Consider the following 12815-nt stretch of genomic DNA (forward strand, 5'->3'; position numbering starts at 1 on the left):
TCTCAAAAAAAAAAAAAAAGAAAGAAAGAAAGAAAGAAAGAAAGAAAGAAAAAGGAAAAAAAAAGAAAAAAGAAAAAGAAAAGAAAGAAAGAAAAGAAAAGAAAAAAAGAAAAAAAAAGAATTACAGGAAAACACAAACAGGCAAAGGAAATGAACAAAACCACCAAGAAGCTAAAAATGGAAATAGAAACAATAAAGAAATCACAAAGGGAGACAAGCCTGGAGTTAGAAAATCTAGGAAAGAGATCAGAAGTCATACATGCAAGCATCACCAACAGAATACAAGAGATACATGAAAGAATTTTTGGGACAGAAGATACCATAGAAAACATTGACACAACAGTCAGAGAAAATGCAAAATGCAAAAAGCTCCTAACCCAAATATCCAGGAAATCCAGGACACAATGAGAAGACCAAACCTAAGGATAACAGGTATACAAGAGAGAGAAGATTCCCAACTTAAAGGGCCAATAAATATCTTCAACAAAATTATAGAAGAAAACTTCCCTAACTTAAAGAGATGCCCATGAACATATACAAAGCATACAAAACTCCAAATAGACTGAATCAGAAAAGAAATCCATACCATCACATAATAATCAAAACACCAAATGCATTAAACAAAGAAAGAATACTAAAACCAGTAACAGGAAAAGGTCAAGTAACATATAAAGGCAGACCTATCAGAATTACACCAGACTTCTCACCAGAGACTATGAAAGCTAGAAGATCCTGGGTAGATGTCATCCAGACCCTAAGAGAACATAAATACCAGCCGAGGTTACTATACCCAGCATGACTCTCAATTACCATAGATGGAGAAACCAAGATAGTCCATGACAAAACCAAATTTCCACAATTCCAGCCCTACAAAGGATAATAGATAAAACTAACACAAGGAGGGAAAATTACACCATAGAAAAAGCAAGAAAATAATCTCCTTTTAACAACACAGAAAGATGATAGCCATATAAACATAATTCAACCTCTAAAAACAAAAATAACAGGAATTAACGATCACTTTTCCTTAATATCTCTTAGCATCAATGGACTCAATTCCCCCATAAAAAGATTTATACTAACAGGCTGGAGACTTAAGCAGGACCCAACATTTTGCTGCATACAGGAAACCCACCTCAGTGACAAAGGCAGACACTACCTCAGAGTAAAAGGTTGGAAAATTTTTTCCAAACAAATGGTCCCTAGAAAAAAGCTGGAGTAGCCATTCTAATATCAAATAAAATTGACATTCAACCAAAAGTTATCAGAAAGAATAAGGAAAGACACTGCATACTGGTCAAAGGAAAAATATACCAAAATGAACTCTCAATTCTGAACATCTACACTCCAAATGCAAGGGCACCCACATTCACAAAAGAAATTTTACAAAAGCTCAAAGCCCACATTGTACCCCACACAATAGTGGGGGACCTCAACACCCCACTCTCAGCAATGGACAGAACATTGTAACAGAAACTAAACAGAGACAAGGTGAAACTAGTGGAAGTTATGAACCAAATGGATCTAACAGATATTTGTAGAACATTTCATCCTAAAGCAAAAGAATATACCTTCTTCTCAGCACCTCTTGGTACCTTCTCCAAAATTGATTAAATAAACGGTCACAAAACAGAACTCAAGAGATACAAGAAGACTGAAATAATCCCATGTACCCTATCAGATCACCACAGAATAAGGATGGTCTTAAATTCCAAAAAAAAACAACAGAAGACATACATACACATGGAAGCTGAACAATGCTCTACTCAGTGATAACTTGGTCAAAGAAAAAATAAGGAAGAAATTAAAGACATTTTAAATTTTAATGAAAATGAAGACACATCATACCAAAACCTATGGGACACAATGAAAGCAGTAGTAAAAGGAAAACTCATAGCTCTGAGTGCCTCCAAAAAGAAATGGGAGAGAGCTTACACTAGCAGCTTGACAGCACACCTAAAAGCTCTAGAACAAAAGGAAGCAAATACACCGAAGAGAAGTGATGGCAGGAAATAATCAAACTCAGGGTTGAAATCAACCAAATAGAAACAAAGAGAACTATACAAAGAATCAAAAAACCCAGGAGCTGCTTCTTTGAGAAAATCAACAAGATAAATAAACTCATAGCCAGACTAACCAGAGAGCACAGAGACAGTATCCAAATTAATAAAATCAGAAATGAAAAGGGAGACATAATAACAGAAACCATGGAAACCAAAAAAAACCCATCAGATCCTATTACAAAAGTTTATACTCAACTAAATTGGAAAATCTGGATGAAATAGACAATTTTTTAGACACATACCAGGTGCCAAAGTTAAAGCAGGTTCAGATAAACCATCTAAGCAGACCCATAACCCCTAAAGAAATAGAAGCAGTCATTAATAGTCTCCCAACCAAAAAAAAAAAGCCCAGGACCAGATGGGTTTAGGGGCAAATTGTATCAGACTTTTAAAGAAGACCTAATTCCAATACTCTTCAAACAATTCCATAAAATAGAAACAGAAGGAACACTACCCAATTCATTCTATGAAGCCACAATTACGCCTATACCTAAACCATACAAAGGCCCAACAAAGAAAGAACTTCAGAGCAATATTCCTTATGAACATTGATGCAAATATACTCAATAAAATTCTTGCCAACTGAATCCAAACAGAGACAAGGTGAAACTAGTGGAAGTTATGAACCAAATGGATCTAACAGATATTTGTAGAACATTTCATCCTAAAGCAAAAGAATATACCTTCTTCTCAGCACCTCTTGGTACCTTCACATCACACAACACATCAAAACAATCATTCACCATGACCAAGTAGGCTTCATCCCAGGGATGCAGGGATGGTTCAGTATATGGAAATCCATAAACGTAATCCACTACATAAAAAAACTCAAAGAAAAAAAAAATCACATGATCATTTCATTAGATGCTGAAAAGGCATTTGACAAATTCAGCATCCCTTCATGTTAAGTCACTGAAAGATCAGGAACTCAAGGCCCATACATAAACATAGTAAAAGCAATATACAGTAAAACAGTAGCCAACATCAAACTAAATGGAGAGAAATTTGAAGCAATCCCACTAAAATCAGGGACTAGACAAGGCTGCCCACTCTCACCCTATCTATTCAATATAGTACTCAAAGTTCTAGCTAGAGCAATTAGACCACAAAGGGAGGTCAAAGGGATACCGATTGGAAAGGAAGAAGTAAATATATCACTATTTGCAGATGATATGATAGTATACTTAAGCGACCTCAAAAATTTCACCAGAGAACTAAACCTGATAAACAACTTCAGCAAAGTGGCTGTATATAAAATTAATTCAAACAAATCAGTATCCTTTCTCTACACAAAGGATAAATAGGCTGAGAAAGAAATTAGGGAAACAACACCCTTCACAATAGTCACAAATAATATTACATATCTTGGTGTGACTCTAACTAAGCAAGTGAAAAATCTATAAGAACTTCAAGTCTCTGAAGAAAGAAATTAAAGAAAATCTCAGAAGATGGAAAGATCTCCCATGCTCATGGATTGTCAGGATTAATATAGTAAAAGTGGACATTCTGCTGAAAGCAAAGTACAAAGTCAATGCAATCCCCATCAAAGTTCCAACTCAATTCTTCACAGAGCTAGAAAGAGCAATTTGCAAATTTGTTTGAAATAACAAAAACAAAAAACAAAACAGGATATCGAAAACTATTCTCTACAATAAAAGAACTTCGGGGGAATCACTATCCCTGACCTCAAGCTGTATTACAGTGCAACTGTGATTAAAAACTATATGGTATTGGTACAGAGACAGGCAAGAAGATCAATGAAATTAAAGACCAAGAAATGAACCCACACATATATGGTCATTTGATCTTTGAAAAAGGAGCTAAAACCAACCAGTGGAAAGAAGACAGCATTTTAAAGAAATGGTGGTACAATTACACAATGGAGTACAACTCAGCTATTAAAAACAATGAATTCATGAAATTTTTAGGCAAATGGACAGAACTAGAAAATATCATCCTGAGTGAGGTAACCCAATGGCAAAAGAACACACATGTTATGCATAATATGATAAATGGATATTAGCCCAAAAGCTCCAAAAAACCAAGATAGAATTCACAGACCACATGAAGCTCAAGACCAAAGTGTGGGTGCTTTGGTCCTTCTTAGAAGGAAAACAAAATACTCACAGGAGCAAATATGGAGTTAAAGTATAGAGCAGAGACTAAAGGAAAGGCCATCCAGAGACTCTCCCATCTAAGGATTCATCCCATATACAGTTACTAAACTCAGACACTATTGTGGATGCCAAGAAGTGCCTGCTAAAAGGAACTTGATATGGCTGTCTCCTGAGAGGCCCTGCCAGAGCCTTAGAAATACAGAGATGGATGCTTGCAGCCAACCATTGGACTGAGTGTGGGGTCCCCATTAGGAGAATTAGAGAAAGGACCAAAGGAGTTGAAGGGGATTGCAACCCCACAGGAAGAACAACAGTATCAACCAACCAGTCCCCTAAGAGCTTCCAGGAAGTAAGCCATCAACCAAGGAGTACAAATGGCTCCAGCTGCATATGTAGCAGAGGATGGCTTTGTCATGCATCAATGGGAGGAGAAGTCCTTGGTCCTATGAAGGTTTGATAGATGCCCCAGTGTAGGGCAACTGAGAACAGAGAGGTGGGAGTATGTGGGTGGGTGGAGAAACACCCTCATAGAAGCAGGGGGAGGGAGGATGGGATAGGGGTTTTGGGGAGGGGGGAGACTGGGAAAGAGGATAACATTTGAAATGTAAATGAAGAAAATATCCAATTGAAAAAGAGAGATTTCCAAAGCATTTAAAGATAATTTTTTTCTTTAAAAGTAAAGATTCATTTAAAGATTTTATTCGATGCTTAAGATACCAGTGTGGAAAAACTGTCATTATAAGGCATTCATTTTACACTAATTGTCTTTGAGTGGCCTGTTTTAATCTGTAGTGCAAACAAAAAGCCACATCTATCTTGCAAAACACATCTGAATGGGGGTAGAGGGGACAGGGGTAAAGAAACTGTATGTATCTCACTGGAATGTTAGTGATCTGTAAGTTTAGTATACAATGGGTCAAATTAAGGATCCTGCTCTCTTTCCTTTGGAGGTAGTTCGAGGCAGTTTGAGGTCAGAATACAGCCATATTTCTTGCACCAGAACATCCACCCTTGTTTTCTGCTTCTGCCTTACACACTGCTTAGATGCTCAAGTATGGGTTTTTCTCTTTCTCGGCCATCAGGAACTCCTGGGTTTCCTTATCAAAGTCAGTAATTCGAAGTCTAGAAAGATTAAAAAAAAAAAGCTTTAATTAATTCGCTCTTCTTTTAAGATTTAATTTTTTAAAATCATTTATGTATGTGCATATGCCTGTGTGGATCTCTGGGCAGCACATGTGTGCAGGTGCCTGTGGGAGTCAGAAGTCACTGGACCTGCTGAAGTAGGGTGAGAGCAGTTGTGAGCTGCCATGTCAGATGATGCTGGGAACCGAGACTGAGTCCTCTGCAAGAGCAGCAAATGCTTAACAGAGGAGCCATTTCTCCACACCTTCCCTTTTGAGATCCGACATCACAGTTTCCCTCCATAATTTTTTCCAAGGCCAAGTTCAGGTGACTCTGCTGTTGCCTCTAAATGGGGTGACATAGACATGCTATGATATGGTGTGCTGATACATGTTTAACATTCAGACTTTTCCTTTAAAACTAATCTGGGGACTGGAGAGATGGCTCATTGGTTAAGAGCAGTGGCTGTTCCCGCAGAGGACCCAGGTTCAGTTCCCCACACTGCAGCTTACATCCATCTATAACTTCAGTTCCAGGGGACCTGATACCAACTTCTGGCCTCCAAGCCAGAATATACATGCAAGTAAAATACCCATACATAAATTTTTTTAAAATGAAATTTAAAAACCTAATTTGTTGGTCTGCCCATGCGTGTATGTGTATATGAGCATGCATGCCTGCCTGCCAGAGGTCAATGTCAGGTGTCTTCAATTGTTTTCCACCTTGTCTTTGTGAGACATGGTCTCTCACTGAACCTGCCATTCATAGACTGACTGGCCAGTGAGCTTCAGGGAGCCTCCTATCTCCACCTTCCTCCCTGGCCCTAAGGCTACAGACATATGAGACCACAATCAAGTTTATTAGGTGGACGGTGAAGATCTGACCTCAGGTCCTCAGACTTCTGCTGCAAGTATTTTACTTGACTGATCCTCTTCGCAGCTTCTGCTCTGACCATCTCTGTGCTGTGAACTCTAACTGAGGTTTATTTCGATTTGGTTTCAACATTCAGAATGGTGGCACTTCCAGTGCTTCCTACAAGTACCAACTCCTTCTTAGGGTTTTGCATAGAAGACTTGGAAAAGACTTGATGTGTTTTCAAGCTCCAACCAGTAACTGTTCTCATGTATGTACATCCCTTCCCTCTCCTCCCTCCCTCCCCCCCCCTCTCTCTCTCCCTACTTCCGTCTCCCCCCCCCTCTTTCTCTCCCTCCTCCCTCCCCTCTCTCAAATCCTGGTTCCTGTCTGTTTTCATTCTATGTGAATTACTTTTCTATTATTGTGATACAACACCATGACCAAGGCAGCTTACAGAAGAAAAGGTCTATTTGCCTAAAACCCCTACTGGTCCAGTGAGATAAAAGTCTATCACCATGATGGCAGGGAAGGGTGGCTACAGGAGCAGGAAGCTGAGTGCCCACATACTGAACTACAAGCAAGAAGCAGAGAAAACTCACTGGGTATGATATGAGGCTGTCCCAGTGACATACTTTCTCAAGCAAAGTCACACCTCCAAAACCTACTGAAGTAACAATATCAACTGCAGACCACATATTCAAATATCTGAGCCAATAAATAGGAGAAGACATTTTCATTCAAACAATCATGTTATGTGTGTTTTTAAGTAGGTTTTTCCTGTAGGAATGAACCATGTACTAGGGCTTATATTAGTTGTAGTACATGTCTTTCTGAGACTTTCCATAGTGGAGTAAGAGGAAACTTACTTGGTTTCATAATACCTATCACATTATCTGACACCTATATAGTTTTGAATTTCTCATGTTAAAGAACAACTCTTACTTTGCAGATCAAATCAGAGGAATGGAGACCTTGCCCCAGGGTGCAGGTAAACAAGGCTGGATTGTAATCAGATGCAGAGCTGGGTGACTCAGTAAATGACAGATAACTCACTTCTTTCTGCTTTGTTATGCATCCACTCCCACTTGGTACCCTGTCAACCTCCAGCCAACACCAAGTAAGAAAGAAATCTCACAGGCACTCAACACTTGGAGGGGACAAGGCAATTGGTAAGAGTAAATCTTAAGGAAGTGAGCCTGTGTCTTCCTTCCAGGAGAGAAGAGTTATAGACAATTGAACTCAACATCTCATAGGCATATTCACCCTGTCACCCATGAGCCACACACAGATGAGGGTAGCTATGAAAAGGGCTAGCACAAAAGTCTAAGTTTACTCAAAATAATTTTTTTGGTACACAGACTGAACAGTTTTTGAGTGTGAACTCTGTATGTGCCACATTGCAATGCAAAAGGTTGGACAACTCTATAAGGTTTCACTTTCCTAGAAATGAGTAGCTTAAATAACTATCTAAAATGACCCTGATGGTTCTCCCAGTGAAGTGTTTGCTACATGAGGACCTGAGGCTACTTCCCAGCACATACAACAAGCTGTAAATAGTGGCATATGACTGTGGTCCAAGAAGCAAGGAAGCAGAGACTGACAGATTCCTAGTACTTGATGGCTAACCAGCCTTACAGAATTTGTTACTCTTAGTTTCCAGTGAGAGTTCCCATCTCAAAAACAACTGAGGTGGATGGCACCCGATGACGGATGGCCATTAGAGGTTTTCCTCTGGTCTCTATGTTTATGTACATAATGTATACACACATGTGCACCTGAATTCACATTTTCACAAACATCACCTTGATCTCATAAGGGTTTGAAGACCATAGGGGGAAAAACAAACAACAGAGATAAATGCTGAGTATTATAAAAATAATAGTATATTATGTATCTCATTCTTATAAAATATCGTGTGCTTATATAAGTACTCCGAATCACATATTTATATGACAAAACACAATATAAACCTTTATCTACAAGCAGACCACCGTAGCTCACGTAGTCTATCTTAAAGTTTCTCAGAGCACTCACATTAGGCTCCAGGTGGGCAAAAATCAAATCGCCTAATATAAAGACAATATTAATTAAAATACTGAAATGTTAAAAATGTTATCTCATATAATTAATGACTACTGTGTTGGAGAAAAAAGTGAATGATTGAACATGCCTTCATATTGTAGATCCAAACAATCTTAAGTCAGGACTGTCTGCATAAGTAAAGTTGTATTTACAACCATATTTATACATTCTCCTTACAACAGTACCAAGTATCACCAGTACTTAGGCTCTGACCAGTCAGAAGGCAAGGAAGGGCTTTATACTTAATCTAATATTCCTGTAACAGCATCACCATGAGAGAGAGCATAACTTGAATTTATTTTTAACTTGAATTTAAAAATATTTTATGGTGTCCCTCCCCCAAACACCATTCACCTACCTATAGCCCCCTCAGTGAGAGGTGGGGTTTCATGATAAGATATGCTTACTGGTGTAGCATTGGCAGGATTATTATTGGTGTGACCATCTTATTATTGAATTAACTTGCATCTTCATGTGTGTGTATAAGTAGGCAGAGGCCAGAGGCTAACCTCAGGTATCATCCTTGATTTTTGAGATGGAGTTCCTCTCATTTGGTCTGAAATTCACCAGTTTGACTAGACTGGCTGGCCAGGGAGATAAGGATTCTCCTTGTCTCTTTCTCTCCATTACTGAGATTATAAATACAAACTCTATGCCTGGCTTTTTCCATGTAGTTTCTGGGGATCAAACCCTGGCCCCTTATACTTGTGTGGCAAGGACTCTACGGCCTGAGTCATGCCCCCAGCTCTGATTTCTATGTAAAATTATCATATTGTTAGCAGTGCATTTCAGATCTCAATTTATCCCTTCTTATCCCTAAGGATTCTTCCCACCAAAGAGAACAGAGGCCAGCTCACCCACGTAAATGCACAGTACACTGTTGCTGTTTCATAGCCTCAAACAGTGCAACCAATCCACTGTGGTTCAAGGTGTTCTCCTGCAGGTTGATTCCCGATAGGGTCTTACAGTGGGCAAAAGAAGAAGCAAGGTCCTCACAGCAGGCACCAGTTAGTGCGCAGGCTTCCAATCTGCAACAAACAAGAATAGTTCTGTGTCAGGGTGAGAAGGCATGTGGGTGGGTGGTGGCTCAGTCTAGATCTAGAGTATGCTCACTCCATAGCTTCTGAGGACAGGTTCTTAAAAGCCCAGGGTTCCTGATACCAAATTTTCCCTTTATTGGCAGATGAGACTACAATTGCTCATTCTCAGTATCCATGTCTGTGGTGAACTAATAGTTCCACTAATGGCCTGCTGTCCCAGCCCTTGAAGCTGGGATAAAATTGGACCTCACACTGTGTACTACAGCAAAGCAGGGGACAAGGGTTGCTGAGCTCTGAGCTTATACCTCAAGCACCTTGATAATTTTTGATTTGAACTCTTGAGATTCATTCTGCTACGGACTAAACTATATGCTGTCAAAATTCCTATGTTGAAGTCCTAATCTCCAGTATCCTATGAGTATGGATTTTCAGGCAGTCTTTACAGAGGGAATTAAATTAAAATGAGGACAATAGAGTTGGATCTAATCTTGTATAGCTGTGAAGACTCAAGAAGAAGACAACCATTTTCAAGTCAATGAAAAATGCCTGGAACATAGTCCTTGTTTGGTGCTCTTCAGGATCCATCCCAGGTGATGTGTAATCTCACTTCTAACCTCTGCAACTGTGCTTATCAATAAATCCCTACTGTATGAGCCAGTCAGTCTATTTTTGTCATGGCAGCCAAAGCAGTTGCCATATCAGTCCACACAAATAAGTCAATGCGATGTGGTCTGGTCACTCCTGTCATCTCCAGTGGACATCCATTCCTACACCTATCCAATCATCCATCCAGTATCCATATATGCTCCTTTCCAAGTAAGAGCTATATATCTATGCAGGCTTGCATCAGGAAAGACAAGCATATATCTATACTTACAACCATCAATCACTCACCCACCAATGCATCGATCTATCCAAACATCTATGGGCTCACCCAACTAAATATGCATCCATCTGTAATAAACATCTATTCATTGCATACAACCATCAGTCACCCTCCCACCATGCATTCATTTCATCAACTTGGCATCTCCCCATCCATCCATCTATCCAAACACCATCTCCTTTTCCTGCCTCCATTCCCAACAGTTAGGCTGGCCCATATTACAGTCCCCTAGATGATCAATTCTCTAAGTATGCCCAGTAAAGATAAATCATACCCGGCTAGATTAGCAATCAGTCAGCAGTAAAAGCTTTCTGCTTTCAGGCTTGAAGGTTTGGAGTAGGTTACTAAATAAACTACTGCTAACTACTATGTTACCTAGATTGCCTATGAAGTTTTTAAATTTTTATTTATTTTTATTTTATGTGCACTGGTATTTTGCCTGTATCAATGTCTGTATGGGTGTGTCAGGTCCCCTGAAACTGGAGTCATAGACAGTTCTGAAGTCCTATGTAGGTCCTGGGAATTGAACTTGGGTCCTCTAGAAGAGCAGTCAGTGCTTTTAACTGCTGAACCATCACACCAGCCCACCTATAGTATTCTTTTTTTTTTTTAAGATTTATTTATTATGTATACAGCATTCTGCCTGCATGTATGCCTGCAGGCAGAAGAGGGCAACAGATTTCATTACAGATGGTTGTGAGCCACCATGTGGTCACTACGGATAGAACTTAGGACCTCTGGAAGCTCAGACTGTGCTCTTAACATCTGAGCCATCTCTCCAGCCTCCTTATGGACTTTTAATTTACTTTTCTAAACATTAATTGCCCATTTTTACCACCCTCAAAGACACAGCTATGACCATGGTGACACCCACTCAATATTCTCTAAGTGGCAGTTGGGATGTTTTATAGCATCACACAGGAGCTTCACACCAGCATCTTCTATTTTATTGTTTGAAACCTGTAGGTTCCTCAGGTTCTGGTTGTTTCTCAAGACTTCAGCCAGGTCCTGGCAACCACTAGTGGTGATGAGACAATATCTCACACTGTAAGAGAAAAATCACAATACTGTGGTTATTCCCTGATCTGAAAAGGAAGCATTTCACAAGGCCCAGTGATGTCTGTAACTGCAGTCAGCACTCAGAGATTCAGAAAATATCATGTTCTCAGGCTGGAGAGATGCTCAGCGGTTAAGAGCACTGACTGCTCTTCCAGAGGTCCTGAGATCTATTCCCAGCAACCATATGGTGCTCACAACCATCTGTAATAGGATCAGATGCCCTCTCTTCTGATGTATCTGAAGACATCAACAGTGTACTCACATACATGAAATAAATAAATAAATCTTAAAAAAGAAAAAAAGAAAAGAAAACACCATGTCCTCAATAGTCCATCGACGACAGTGGAATAGATCAGGCACACTAGGATAACTAACAATGGTGTAGAAGATGAATTGCAATACATTGTAATGAAAGTTAAAACATGGGCTGGAGAAATGGCTCAGAGGTCACAGAACACACGGGTTTGTTTGCCAGAACCCATGTTAGGCAGCTCACACCCACCTGGAACTCCAGTTGCAGGGGATCCAATTCTCTCTTGCAGCCTCCTCAGGCACTTGCACACACAAACACTCAGAAACACACACACACATTAGATGAAGCAAAACAATCTTTTTAAAGGTTAAGAACAACACTATGTTAAGTAATGCTTTTGAGCATGAGTAACTTTGAGCATAGGTAACCCGTATGAAAATGGAGTGGGGCACTATGGGTAACCCAAACCATGGATAACACAGGGGTAGGGGTGGCTACTGTACAGCTTTCAAGGCTTATCCTTTACATCAAGGGAAGAAAGATGGCATGGTGTCATAGACTCAGGTATCCTCACGGATGGTGGCTGACTGGGAATGCTTGTTGAACCAGCTCTTTTCCTGAACTATCCTGGATCACTTGCATTATATGAAAACCAGTGGATGGGCTTGTTTCTGAGGAGCCCATTCTCTTTCTGATTTCTCAAATTCTAGTGTGAATCTGACACTACTTTAAAAAAATTGTGCCTACCACATGAAAGTAGTTTCCTACAAAGGCCAGAAGGGGTGATCAGGTTTCCCAGAACTGGAGTTACAGAAGGGTCTTAGTTAGGGTTTCATTGCTGTGAAGAGATGTGACCCAGGCAACTCTTAAAGTAAAGGCAAACACTTAACTGAGGCTGGCTTACAGTTTCAGAGGTTTAGTCCATTATCATCATGGCAGGAAGCATGGCAGCCTGGGTACTGAAAGAGCCAACAGTTCTACATCTTGATATTAAAGAGAGCTAACCACTTTACTTATATAAATTTAAAACTTTGTAAGGAATCATTTTAATTATAGGAGTCTGTCATCTTTCTGTTTTTCCATGAAAATCATTACTAAAGACTGCTGTCTGGTGTACTAAGAAACCACAAGAGCTGTGCCCAGCTACCCATGAAGAACAAGATGTATAAACCTATAAGGAAATATGCTTTTGCTTTGTGTTTAGTTTCTGCTTTAAGGAAATTGGGGTTGGGACTATTGATCGGGGATTCATAGAATTTACGTAAATTTAAGAATTTTTGAAGAGGTGAAGACTCCATATCCCAATCCATCCTAGAGGACCCGCTGCACTCAAGAGCA

The 12815-nt window shown here is 39.7% G+C and overlaps 1 protein-coding gene across 1 annotated transcript in view; it reads right to left on the reverse strand.

The window, feature by feature from the left end:
* Window positions 1-5220: 5220 nt before the first annotated feature.
* Window positions 5221-12815, reverse strand: part of LOC147003447 (NACHT, LRR and PYD domains-containing protein 4E-like) — a 40682-nt gene continuing 33087 nt past the window's right edge. Inside the window, exons 7-9 of the mRNA XM_085841015.1 lie at window positions 11040-11210; window positions 9097-9267; window positions 5221-5302 (exon numbers count right to left, since the gene is read on the reverse strand). Coding sequence (XP_085697141.1) covers window positions 5221-5302; window positions 9097-9267; window positions 11040-11210 — 424 coding nt within the window. The remainder of the gene's footprint in view (window positions 5303-9096; window positions 9268-11039; window positions 11211-12815) is intronic.

This window comes from Mus caroli, unplaced genomic scaffold (assembly GCF_978045245.1).
Source record: "Mus caroli unplaced genomic scaffold, Mus_caroli_1 scaffold_8, whole genome shotgun sequence".
NCBI lineage: Eukaryota > Metazoa > Chordata > Mammalia > Rodentia > Muridae > Mus > Mus caroli.